The sequence below is a fragment of the Pristis pectinata genome, chromosome 23 (assembly GCF_009764475.1).
Source record: "Pristis pectinata isolate sPriPec2 chromosome 23, sPriPec2.1.pri, whole genome shotgun sequence".
NCBI classification, from domain to species: Eukaryota; Metazoa; Chordata; class Chondrichthyes; order Rhinopristiformes; family Pristidae; genus Pristis; species Pristis pectinata.
Window position 1 is genome coordinate 1,431,032 of NC_067427.1, and position 14,197 is coordinate 1,445,228.

The window sequence follows — 14,197 nt, forward strand, 5'->3', positions numbered from 1 at the left end:
TTAATTTAAATTAAATTAAATTTTATTTACAGCGTGGTGACAGGCCCTTCCGACCCAACGAGTCCGCGCCGCCCATTTTAAACCCCCAAATTAACCTACGTCTTTAGAGTGTGGGAGGAAACCGGAGCACCCGGAGGAAACCCACGCAGACACGGGAGAACGCACAAACTCCTTACAGACAGCGACGGGAATCGAACCCTGATCGCTGGTGCTGTAATAGCGTTGCGCTAACCGCTACGCTACCGTGCCAGCCCATGGGTCATGGGCTGGTTGGACACGAAGGTGGCAGGTGGACTAAAACAAAGTGTGAGTCCTGGCACTTGGGTAGGAAGCAGGGTGTAACTTCTGGTTTGCAGAGGGTCCTTGCACATGAATCATAGGAAATTAGCATGCCGGTACATCAAGCAATTAAGAAAGCAAATGTATTTTGGCTCTTGTTGCAAGAGGGTAGATCAAAAAAGCAAGGAAGCAAAATTAATGTTCCCTGGATTGATTTGTTAGGTTCATTAATATTTTTCATTGGCCTGGATGTGTACCTTCAAGAGAACTTGAGGTTGGTGGTGGCTGGGGTACCAGGAAACAGTGGGTGCAGTTTGAAATAAAAACAATAAAACACCTTCCAAACTCACCTAGGCTGCTCCCAAAGCATCTCCCAAACCCGTCACTTCTCCCACCAAGGGTGAGAGCAGCAAGCAAACCCCAACCAGACTTCAAACTAAATGGCTGTTCCTTCACCATTATTGGCCTGAGTGCTAGAACTCCCTGCCTGACAGCCCTTCATCAGGACTGCAATGATCCAGCACCTCAGGGCCAGTTCAGAACTAGCAGTAAATGCTGGTTTCCCCAGAAATGCACACGTACTGAAAAATGAATAAAACTAGAGGATTGTTCTCAGAGGGGAGTTTGAAGAGATTGGGCCCATGTCTCTGGAGCTGAGAAGAAAGAAAGTTCATCACATTGACAAATATAAAGTTCTGCAAGGTCTGAATAGGATTGATGAGAGAGGCTGATTTTCCCTTGTTGCTGTTTGCTCGTTCTTCACTCAGTTGTGAACCTTGGGAATTCTTTACCTTTGGACGGTCAGTTGTGGAATAGAGTTAAAATGAGATTGATAGATTTTTGGATACTTTTGATGGAGAGAGGAATTAATTCCATCCTGTGCCCATGGTACTGACTGGCAGAGCTGACTCGCGGACTGTGTGCCTGTTCCCACTCTCTGCTTCTTGTGTTCTTCCTGATTAGTTTTGTTTTACATGAATTTTTCAAGATTTTAATTTCATAACCAACCATAGAACATATTGGTATTGGTTTATTATTGTCACTTGTACCGAGGTACAGTGAAAAACTTGTCTTGCATACCGATCGTACAGGTCAATTCATTACACAGTACATTGAGGTAGTACAGGGTGAAACAATACAGATTAGAGAGTGAAGTGTCACCGCTACAGAGAAAGTGCAGTGCAGGTAGACAATAAGGTGCAAGGTCATAACGAGGTAGATTGTGAGGTCAAGTGTCCATTTTATCATACTAGGGAACCATTCAATAGTCTTATAACAGCGGGACTGAAGCTGTCCTTGAGCCTGGTGGTACATACTTTCAGGCTTTTGTATCTTCTGTCCAGTGGGCAAGGGGAGAAGAGAGAATGTTTGGGGTGGGTGGGGTCTTTGATTATGTTGGCTGCTTTACTGAGGCAGCGCGAAGTGTAGACAGAGTCCAAGGAGGGGAGGCTGGTTTCCATGATGCGCTGAGCTGTGCCCACAACTCTCTGCAGTTTCTTGCAGTCCTGGAGAGAACAGTTTCCATACCAAGCCGTGGTGCATCCAGAGAGGATGTTTTCTGTGGTGCATTGATTAAAAAATTGGTGAGTGTCAAAGGGGACATGTCAAATTTCTTTAGCCTCCTGAGGAAATAGAGGGGCTGGTGAGCTTTCTTGGCCATGGCGTCTACGTGGTTGGACCAGGACAGGCTATTGGTGATGTTCACACCTAGGAACTTGATGCTCTCAACCCTCTTGACCTCAGCACCGTTGATGAAGACAGCTGCATCTACACTGACCCCTTTCCTGAAGTCAATGACCAGCTCTTTTGTTTTGCTGACATTGAGGGAAAGGTTGTTGTCATGACACCATGTCACTAAGCTCTCTATCTCCTTCCTGTACTCCGACTCATTGTTATTTGAGGTGCGGCCCTCTACGATGGTATCATCTGCAAACTTGTTGATGGAGTTAGAGCAGAATCTGGCCACGCAGTCATGAGTGTATACGGGAGTAGAGTAGAGGGCTGAGGACACAGCCTTGTGGGGCACCAGTGTTGAGAATAATCGTGCCGGGGGTATTGCTGCCTATCCTCACTAATTGCGGTCTGTTGGTCAGAAAGTCAAGGATCCAGTTACAGACAGAGGTGTTGAGTCCCATGTCTCGGAGTTTGGTGATGAGTTTGCTTGGACTTATAGTATTGAAGGTGGAGCTGTAGTCAATAAACAATAGTCTAACGTAGGTGTCTTTACACTCCAGATACTCCAGAAATGAATGTAGGGCCAGGGAGATGGCATCTGCCGTAGACCTGTTTTGGCGATAGGCGAATTGCAGTAGGTCCAGGTTGTCTGAGATGCTGGAGTTGATGCGTGCCATGATCAGCCTCTCAAAGCACTTCATGATGGTGGATGTCAGAGCCACCAGTCGGTAGTCATTAGGGCATGTTACTTTGTTTTTCTTAGGTACTGGGATGACAGTGGTCCTCTGAAAACAGGTGGGAACCTCAGATCAAAGCAGGGAGAGGTTAAAAATGTCTGCAAATACCCACGCCAGCTGATCTGTGCAGGATCTGAGGACATGGCCAGGGATACCATCCAGGCCAGATGCTTTCCCCAGGTTCACTCTCTGGAAGACTGATCTTACATCCACAATGATGACCCTGGGTTCAGGTTCATTGAAGGCTGTCGGGGTGGGTGGTCACATACCAATCCCCTTATGTTCAAAACGTGCATAGAATGCGTTAAGTTCATTGGGCAGGGATGCTGCTGATGCCGTTTTGTAGCCCGCTATAGCATGTAAGCCCTGCCACAACTGAAGGCTGGTCTGGGACTTGATTTTAGACTGGTATTGTTTCTTGGCATTTCTGATAGTTTATGGAGGTCATATCTTGATTCCTTATAAAGGTTAGGGTCACCTGATTTGACCTGATCTCCCGGTTCATCCATGGTTTCTGGTTTGGGAACACCCGGATTGTCCTCTTTGGTACACAGTCCTCAACGCACTTGCTGATAAAGTCCATGACGATAGTGACGTACTCACCTAGGCTGGCAGCTCCTGTGATATGGAGGCAACCTTGTTCTGTCTCTTGATAATTTTACTCCCATTCTGTCCACTGTTTCTGTGTCTACTTGTTTTGTTGAAGCTGCACCTTTGGAAATGATTACTCCACACCCCATAAATTTCCCCATAATTTTATTCTCATTCCATTAATTGTGGAACCTCCGTTATCTGTGGACATACTGAATTAGCTGTGAACTTTACAGGAGCCTCTTTATCTTCTGTCCTGGTTTTGGTGGGAAGATCAGCCAGAAGTGGAACAAACGAGCTACCTGCTTGTTGTCAGCTTACAGTTCCCTGCACACGCAATCACTGGAAACTCCATGAAAGTCAGACGTGTCTTCAGTATTCCCAAACCTTCCAGACGGAACTGAGCACTTAAAGTAGCCTGTCAGTGATTCCACCATTGTTGTGTGTAGCAACTACCCTGGCAGAGCTGTCAACTCTGAAATGAACACAGACCCGACCTGTAAAGGTCAGTGTAATGCAGTGCTTCAACTTCAGATCTTTACTCAGTTTTGATTGATCATTAGGGTGAAATACCAAGGTGTGGTTTTGTTCAGCGTTTCTAGTGACCTGGTGAAGTCCATCCCTCAACTAGTGCATCAAAGTAAATTATCTCAGTTTAAATTTCTTTTATTCCTGGGATCTATCAGTGTACAAATTAGCTACTCTGTTTGCTACTGACAATGTTGATTACCATTTAAAATGTCATTCATTTGATGTGAAAGCTTGCGGCCTCTGTGTGGGTCCATTTTGTTCAAATCTGGATCATGCCATTAAATTGAATTTCTAACACTGGCTGTGGCCATGAAATCATTCTTTCATTTTACTTAAATTTCATCTCATTTTCTGGAAGTGATTTTAATTTATTTTGAATTCTTGGAAAACTTTCAAACAATAACAGCCATTACCTCAAAAGCCTTCTCTGAAGTTTCATCTCTGACCTGTGGCAGATAGAAGTATTCACTTAATCAGGGTTATTTGTGTTACTCGAGAGGCTAAGCTCATGTCTAAAGTGGCAAATTAGAATGGCCATTTTAGAGATCGATTTGTTCAGAAGCTTGATCTTCTGAACATTATGTAACTTGTTGCAGATCACGTAATCAGTTTCAGGAAACGGTTCTACTGGGGGGTACTTGTTAACAAGCATACTTTGTGTCATATTACCAGCCACATTACTGGCTTTTTAATTGTAGCATTTAGAAACCATGATCCACTGTAGAGTTACCGGTCAATCACTAGTGATCTTGTCTAAATTCAGAGGTATCTATACCATGTTACTTTACTGATTATGTGGACAACTTAAAACACAATAGAAAGTATTTTTTGAGGTAGGGTAAATCAAAGTTAGCCACAGATGTAAAATCTGCTGAAAGAAATTTTTTCAAGCCTGCCCCGCCACTCAATATGATCATGGCTGATCTGTACTGGCCTCAACTCCTCTTCTGTGCCAGTTCCCCCAAACTTTCTATTCCTTGACCTTTCAAATATTTATCTATCTCCACCTCAAACATATCCAACGATCCAGCTGCCACCACCCTTGTTCAGAGAATTCCAGAGATCCACCTCCCTCGGAGAGAAGGGATTTTTATGCACCTCAGTTTTAAATGACCACCCCTTATTTTGTTGTTGTGCTCTGTTTGTGACTCTCCCACTTATGAAAACATCTCAACATTTACCTTGTCAAGCCATCTTTGGACCTTAAATGTTTGAATAAGGTTACCCCTCTTTCTACTAGATCCCAAGGAATACAGACCCAATCTGTCCTGCCTCTGTGGATAGGACAACACCCTCATCCCAGGAATTACCCTTTGGACTGCTTCCTATTGCCACTATATTCTTTGTTAGGTAAGGGGTTAAGTGCAGTAACAAAGTTACACTCTGTCACTGCCCCCCCCCCCCCCAATCAACAGCAAGAACAACAATTTGTTTGCAGACCTTTGAAGTGCTTTTCTTTAATCTAGCAAGATAAATGGGTTGGAAATAGGTGGTCAGCTCTGGATGGTTTGAACATGGTGGCAGAAAAAGCCCAGTGACCCTCAGAATACCCTTCCTCCTGCCTCACAAAGACTTAACACAAAACCCAGTGTTAAAATTGTGTCCTCCGAACCAGCCAGTTCCATTCAGGGGGCTCTGCTTCCAGCCCAGTGACAGACCGTTCTCCTCCAATTTCAAGCTGCTGTGAAGGAAGCCCTTTCCTACCTTCAGTGGAACTTTGTTAATGGTCTGTGACAACGATATAATATTTACAGCAGCAGAGAAAATGATAAGTTGGTGCAGGGCGATGGTATTTAAAGACTTTAACCCTCCCACATGTCCTTTGAAAGTGGAATCTCTACTGAAAGTGGCCCAAACCAAATTAGTGCATCCTCCTCCAGGTGGTGTTCTAATGCAGAGACTGGAAGCTCCTTTATAATCAGCAACAATTATCTCACTTTTGGTTTCTCATGAGCCTCAGTTTGTACCAATAAGTTAGAAAATACAGTACTGGTGTGTTTACAACAGGTCCCTTTTCAAAATTTATCAAAGGCGAGTTTTTGTCATCTATACAGGCCCATGTGTGCAAAGGCACGTAGCATCAGATAAGCAGCATTCACAAGAAAAGCATAAATTATACACCATTCTTACAAAAGAGAACACAATTAGAAAAATACAAGTCCAGTTTAGTGCAAAGTGGTCACGGTGTTGCTATACTGAGGGAGTGATTAGGATTGTGCCGGTTGGTTCAAGAACCGAATGGTTGAAGGGAAGTCGCTGTTCCTGAACCTGGTGGTATGGGACTTCAGGCTTCTGTACCTCCTGCCCGATGGTAACTGCAAGAAGATGGCATGGCCCGGATGGTGGGGATCTTTGATGGATGTTGCCTTCTTGAGTTAGCACCTCCTGTAGACACTACTGATAGTGGGGAGAGACATGCCTGTGATGTATTGGGCACAATTGTACTAATAAAGTAATTTATAAGTACATACTGATGTGAAAACAAATGATGTGGTCTTGGACCACTGTTGAAATATTCTCCTCACCTCCACTGTGGTGCACTACTGGATTTTGCTGACCTTCCTAGTTTCCCTTTAAACCTGCTGTGTTTACAACAGGTCCCTTTTCTCCATTCATCATGATTTGTTTTGTTTTACTTTGTGTGAACCTCTCACAGCTTTCCTTTTATTCTGATGAAAATTGCAAGATTCAGGTCTGTGCGAGGGGGAGACCTGATCTCAGGGAGGCAATCGTGTTAACATGAAGACCACCATTGCTCCTTCAGGTGCATGGACAGCGCTAGGAGAAGAGAGTCAGGTTGCTCCCTTCTCCTTTCACCTGCCGTTGTATCCAAGCCAGAGATGTCTGTCCACAGCAGTTAAATCTGTGGTAACATTTCAGGTGTGAAATTTCATTAGCATTCAGATCATGGGGCGGCCCCGGAGAGATTGAAACTGGAAGTGGCATTCGGATTTGGTTCTTGAATTACTGATATTTTAACCACCACTTTTGTCCCTGGGGTTAAAATTGTCCCCATTAACTCAATCACACTGACACTTCAGTGAACTTATCCTGATCCCATTGCTGTAGTGAAATGTGGAATGGAGCACAAGGAATTTTCAATTGAGCCTCTTCACCTCCTGGGTACTTAAAACACCAAGTGTTACAGGCTACTGGGCAGTTATTCTCTTGGATTGATATTGTCTGATAATGTATGGATACAGAGGGGCAAATAAACCTCAAGTAACAAATTATGAATTTAGGTCTTCTGGAGATATATGCTTGGGTTCAGAGCTGTGAGTTGCTCCTCTAAGCAGTGGAAGTTTTACTTCCTCGGTCCTGTACCTTCTAACCAATGCCAGAAATGCTCAGTAGAATTTCCTTCCATCTTAACCTTTTTGAAGGCAGAGCAGGTTGACAGCAGGCTGTCCTTATTTTAGTTGCTTTGTTGAATGTTGCAGTGCAGAAGAAGGCTGTTTTGTCCATTGAACCTGTGCCAGCTATTTGAAGGAGCAATGTGGTTCATTACATTCCTGAGCCCTTGTGTAGTTCTGTGACACTTTCCTTCAAGTATCTGGGTAGGATTGTAAACTATATTGCACAAAAACTATGAGGAAAGTGTTACAGATTACCGAAATTTGATGAAATTTAGCTGGTGCATTTTGGTTTCTTGTAGTGTGCTGTCACACATATAAAAATCTAGTACATACCAGGGATTCGTACCTCTTACTTAACAGGATGTGTCTATCTTCCGATGTTATCTATTCTGCCAACAGCATGGGCATAAATATTCCTCTCCAGGCTCCCTGCTGCTTCACTCCCCCTGCAGCCTTCCTGGTGCCTCAGCTGATTGTCTGGTGTTTTCTGAATCTGTAAAACCTCCTTTCAAAGCGTAGCTGGGGCCAAAGAGATCTGTTAAAACTGAGGTACAAGACATTGCTGAATAAGCCAATGTTGCTACTAAATAATCTATTGAAAGGCCGGCAGAGTGATGCAGCTGGTAGACTTTTGCCTCAGCTCCAGTGACCTTGGTTCTGCTGCATGTGTGGAGTCTGCACATTCTCCCTCAGTTTTCCCCCAGGTGCTCCGGTTTCCTCCCACGTATGTGTCAGTAGGTTAATGTGGGGAGAATAGAATTGGGACATTATGTTGCAGTTCTATAAGTCGTTGGTGAGGCCACACTTGGAGTACTGTGTGCAGTTTTGGTTACCCTGTTAAAGGAAAGACGTGGTTAAACTGAAATGGTGTAGAAAAGATTTGAGGTTGTTGCCAGGACTAGAGGGCCTGAGTTATAGGGAGAGGTTGGGCCAGGCTAGGTATTTATTCTTTGGAACGTAGGAGAATGAGGGCCAACCTTATAGTAGTGTTTAAAATTATGAGAGGCAGAGATAAGGTGGATGGTAACAGTCTTTTCCCCAGGATAGGGGAGTCCAAAACTAGGGGACATAAGTTTAGGGTGAGAGGGGAAAGATTTTAAGGGGACCTGAGAGGCAACTTTTTCACGCAGAGAGTGGTGAGTGTATGGAACGAGCTGCCAGAGGAAGTGGGTGAGGCAGGTACAACAGTATCATTTAAGAAGCACTTGGATAGGTAGATGGAGGGGCGAGGCTTAGAGGGATATGGGCTGAACGCAGGAAGTTGGGACCAGCTGGGTGGGCACCGTGGTTGGCATGGACTGGTTGGGCTGAAGGGCCTGTATCCGTGCTGTATTGCTTTGAGTCGATGATTTAAAAAATGAGTGATAAAGGTAGGGTGAGTGTAAATGGTGGTGGTGGTCAGTGAGGACTCAGTGGGGCATAGGATCTGTTTCCAAGCTGCGTGTCTCAACAACTCTAGGACAAAAAGCAAAATATTGTTGGTACGAGGAATCTGAAACAAGACCAGAAACTGCTGCAGACACCTGATGAAAGGTCCATGTCTGAAACCGTCTTCTCTCAGACAGTTACTCCCTAATCCGCTGAGAGTCTCCATTGATTTCTGTTCAAGCATTGTTTGAGATTTGTACAAAGAACAATCTTTCCATTTTCTAATCTCTCGTCTGCCTATGAAACGAAAGCAGAAAATGCTGGAAAATATTCAGCAGACCAGGCAGCATCTGTGGAGAGAGAGAGAGAGAATTAACTTTTCTGATCAGTGCACCCTCGTCAGAACCTCATCCAGCTAGCATGAGGCTATCTATAGAAAGTATTCCATTTCAGACTACCATTTAAAATGCATTAAAACTAATGACACCCGAGTATGTATTGTGGAGAAAATGGCCACAGAATCACATCACAGGACATTAATGCTGGAGTTCTTAAAAATAGTTCGTATTGACAATAATCGTTGTAGAAATAGAAGGGAAGTGTTTTTCCCAAGGCCACCTTATCATGTTTATGGCTTGAATGTTTTATAAAACTAATTTGACAACACATTAGATTTACACTTTGGTGATGCACTCCAGATCGGGTTCCTTCTGGAGTTAGAGTACCTTGACTCTGAATGTACACCAGAACTTTAGTACTGATACAAAGTAGAAAAAAATATTGATACCGGAAGTTTGGTATAACTGTATACCTCGGAAGTCTGTCAACTAAAGCTGAAAGGTGAGCCATTGGTGCCCAGGGATGCTCGAGTGTTGTATAGTTCTGCTGATAGTGTGAAATTTATATGGGTATTAATAAGCCGTTCAACCTTTTTAAGTCGATTGCATTTGATTGTCCAAAACCATGTCCGAAACAGCGGACAACTAATCAAAGTTGTGGATCAGTTGGTAGCAATTCTCAGTCAGAATCAGGTTATTATCACTGACTTGTATGACATGAAATTTTGTTGTTTTGCGGCAGCAGTACAGGGCAAGACATAAAATTACCATAAGTTACAAAAATAAAAGAACAAAGTAGTGAAAAAAAAGGAATAAAGAGGTAGTGTTCACAGACCATTCAGAAATCTGATGGTGGAGGGGAAGGAAGCTGTTCCTGAATCGTTGAGTGGGTCTTCAGGCTCCTGTACCTCCTCCCCGATGGTAGTAATGAGAAGAGGGTATGTCCCGGATGGTGAGGGTCAGTGATGGACACTTTACTGGGGCCCCCCCTCACTTCTCTCAGGTGCAGACAGAAGATTCCATGGGAGCAGCAACATTGTCACTGGTATACTTGGCAGATACTTGGTCTTTCAGTCAATACAAACTCGAGAAAGACAGATTATGTGGCCATGTTGGCTTTGCAGTTTATGAGAGCTTCCCTGTGAGCAAATTGGTATGTGGTTTATTATTGTCACTTGTACTGGAGGTACAGTGGAATAAAACTTGTCTTGGCATACCGTTCATACAGGTCAATTCATTACACAGTGCGTTGAGGTAGTACAGGGTATAAAAACAATAACAGAACACAGAGTAAAGTGTCACAGCTACAGGGAAGTGCAGTGCAGGTAGACAATAAGGTGCATGGTCATAATGAGGTAGATTTGTGAGGTCAAGAGTCCATCTCAATGAACAAGGACGGGGGGGGGGGTTACACAAAGCACCTTCTGCAAGACTCCCTCAGTAGATCACCCTACAATCCCAAACAAAATTTCACCCCCAAAAAGTATCTCTCCCTTCCCCCTCTTTTAAAAAAGAGAAAAAAATGAGTCCATCTCGTTGTATAAGGGAACCATTCAATAGTCTTAACAGTGGGATAGAAGCTGTCCTTGAGTCTGGTGATATGTGCCCTCAGGCTCCTGTATCTTCTGCCTGATGGGAGTGGGGAGAAGAGAGAATGACCTGGGTGGGTGGGTGGGGTCTTTGATTATGCCGGCTGCTTCACCAAGGCAGCGAGAGGTATAGCCAGAGTCCATGGAGGGGAGTATGGTTTCCGTGATGTGCTGAGCTGTGTCCATAATTTTCTGCAGTTTCTTGCAGTCCTGGAGAGAGCAGTTGCAATATCAAGCTGTGACGCATCCAGATAGGATGCTTTCTATGGCACATCGATAAAAATTAGTGAGTGTCAAGGGGGACATGTCAAATTTCTTTAGCCTCCTGAGGAAATAAAGGGGCTGGTGAGCTTTCTTGGCCGTACATGGTTGGACCAGGACAGGCTATGGGTGACGTTCACTCCTGGGAACTTGAAGCTTTCAACCCTCTCGACCTCAGCACCATTGATGTAGACAGGAGCATGTGCACTGCCCCCTTTCCTGAAGTCAATGACCAGTTCTTTTGTTGGTTATGTTTCTCTGTTATGTTTGCCAAATTACAATAAACACACTTCAGAAGAATGTCTCTAACTCTCCACCCAGCTGTTTGAGATGATCCTTTAAGCCCACCTGAAGCTTCCAGTCATCTGTCCCAACTTCACTTAAATGGCTTGGGCGCTGTTTTGTTGTAAACCACCCTCTGAAACGTCTTGGTGTTGCGCTTATTGGAAGGTCTGCAAACATGGAGGTGGTTGTACAGAATGGATTGGTTTCTGGTTATTAAGGGAAGCAAAGGATATGTGGATTGTGCAGGAAAATGTCAGTGAGGTGAGGGATCAGTCATGATCTTCATGAACAGCTTAACAAGCTGGACGGGTCTGATGGACTGCTGCTGCTCCTAATTCTCACATTGTGCTGATAGCAAGTGTTATCAGAAATGAGTGCCTTTATGTTTACAGAATACAACAGAGTTTTGTAGATGCAGCAAAACTAAACATTGTTAAGTCTTTGCTAATTTCATTTAAGTAATTGTGTGTTTGTCTTTTGGTAATATTTGATTAAACCAAGATTGTGAACACTCTGCAGTCTTCAAGGTGAAAAATAGGAAGAGGTTAAATTATATCAAGCAAAATCATTTTGGCTGTTGATTTACAAGGAGTGGTTTGCTTTCTACCATTTAGCTCGGCTAATTTTGTTTTAACTTGCTTGGCCATCGATATCCATTCACAGACTGAAGCTGTATTCGTCCTGATTCTCCTGCAGGTTTGCGTTTTCATCTACACAGACTTGCTGCTGCTGACCAAGGAGGACGAGCGAGGTCACTGCAGTGTTCTACAGAACCCTCTTTTCCTCCACAGTATGGAGTTAGAGGAAGGTGAGTGGACTGACAAACTCCCACAAAGTGGTTAAGGAATCTACCAAGATAGCCTACCTCAAGTACAGAAGCAGTGAATAATCCTTGATGTACCGGGCGTTTTCCCCATATATGGCAGTATTATAACTAATCTTTCAATATTCAATTAAATCTATGACGTGATGGAAGACAGTTATTTTATCATTGACAGTGCTGATTAAAGAGAGGAGGTAAACATCTTAAATCTTGATTTGTAAAAGGAAGCATCCGGATTAGTAAAACAAATGCTGTAACAGATCGCTGAATCTCTGGAGAAAGACTTGTGCTTTGAGCTGGATGGAGCCCTGGTTACGTCTGTTCGTTCATGCACAGTCTGCTGATGTAATTGCTTTGTGGATGTGTATATCAACTGCTGCATCTTGCAGAAAGATATAAAAGTGTACAGAGTTTCTGACACAACCTCTGAATCATTCCAGCGTTGAAAGATTTAAATTGGATGGGATTAGAATCCGTGGATAATTCTTGCATTAGAATGTAACCTTTTCCAAGTCAGGCTAATCAAATAGCTCTCTGACATCACCAGACCTAAACTGAGTTTATTGAATCAAGGGAGGAATCACAATTAGTTACCTTGCACAGGTCATTGAAGTAAATCAACAGAATGAAGCAGACTGGGCAGCTGCTTTGCCGAGGCCCTTCACTCCATTCACCATGGACATCTGGAAGCTCCCAGTTGCCAGACATTTTAATTCCCCTCCCCGTTCCCACACCGACATGTCTGTCCTCGGCCTCCTCCACTGCTAGGGTGAGGCTAAATGCAGACTCAAGGAACAGCGCCTCGTATTCCACCTGGGCAGTTTACAGCCTGACAGCATGAACGGTGAATTCTCCAATTTCAGGTAAACTGCTCCCCCTCTGTCCCTTCTCTCTCTCTTCCTACACCCACCCCAGCCCCCATTACCCCGTTTCTTTCCCCTCCTCTACCCACTCCATCTGCCCGTCACCCACACACCCCTCCCATTGAGTTCCCTCCCCCCCCCACTGGTCCCATCTGCCCTCCCCACCTCCCTTATTTGGCTCCATGCCCCACCATCCTCTCCCATCAGATCCCACCATCTGCAGCCCTCTGTCACCTCCACCCATCACCTCCCAGCCTCTGGCTCCCCTCCTTCATCTGCCGATCCCCCCTCCTCTTGCTCCACCCCTTCCCCTCACCTTGATACTGACCATCTCCCCTCCATCTTTCAGTCCAGATGAAGGGTCTCGACCCAAAACGTTGACTGTCCATTCCCCTCCACAGATGCTGCCTGACCCGCTGAGTTCCTCCAGTGTTTTGTGTGTTGCTCCAGATTCCAGCATCTGCAGTCTCTGGTGTCTCCAGAATGAAGGAGATGCTCAACACTGCAGAGCCACAACACTCTTCAGTGTTTGCTGCGAAGAACAATGCCAGATTCATCAGTAATATTTCTTAGCTCTTGCTGCTCTAAGTTTATATTTCACTAGCTAGAGACAGCCCTGAAATGTAAATGTTGTGAGTGTTTCTCACTAACTTTAACATTTCTGCTTTGGCAGCAACAAGAATGTAGATTTCTAATTTAAAAATCTACCATCAAGTTCATAATACAGGCAACATATCAACACTTGAGACAGCACTCCTGGTTCCGGTGAGGGAAACTTCATCTCTTCGTCTCCTGCGACAAGCCATCTGAGCATTTCTTTGCCTTTCAATAAGAACCCCTTCCATTCACCTGAACTCGAGAATATAGGCCCAGTCTGATTAATTGCTGCTCTTAGCTCAACTTCCCTATCTCACAACTCAGTATAATGAATCTTCATCACATTTGCTCATTATATGCTTCCTTGGGTAGGGAGATCTACCTGTGCACAATATTCCAAGGTGTGGTCTCTCCTAGATGTCTTTTCCTTACACTCCAATCCCTTGCATTAAAGGTCCACTTACCATTTGTCTTCCTAGTTATTTGTCGTACTACACAGTGATTTCAGATAGAAGGTCTCCTTGATCATCAACACCTTTCAGTTGGTCACCATTTGAAAAAATATAGTCCTTTCTACCCAAAGCGGAGTTGCCTTTTTGCGTGTTATATTCTGTCTGCTATTCTCGCCATCTAACCATCCACAGATTGTCTACGTCTTGAAGGTTCTCTGCATCCTCCTCGCAACTTGCTCTATCATCAGCAAACTTAGATATATTGCGTCCTCAATATTAGATATATTGACCCTGTCCTTCAGGTCATTTATAGAGACTATGAAAAGCAGAGCACAGATTTCTCTGCTCGGTATAGCCTCCTAACCTGAAAATAACCTATTCCCTGTTTGCTTCCCATTAGCCAGCCCTCATCCGTGTAGGTATAGCATCTCCCAATCCCATGTGCTTTAACCT

At 44.2% G+C, this 14,197-nt stretch overlaps 1 protein-coding gene across 1 annotated transcript in view; it reads left to right on the top strand.

The window, feature by feature from the left end:
* The window catches only part of LOC127582028 (regulator of G-protein signaling 3-like), a 224,014-nt gene that overhangs the window by 104,510 nt on the left and 105,307 nt on the right, over positions 1-14,197 (top strand). Inside the window, 1 exon segment of the mRNA XM_052036961.1 lies at positions 11,706-11,817. Within this exon segment, the coding sequence (XP_051892921.1) occupies positions 11,706-11,817 (112 nt within the window).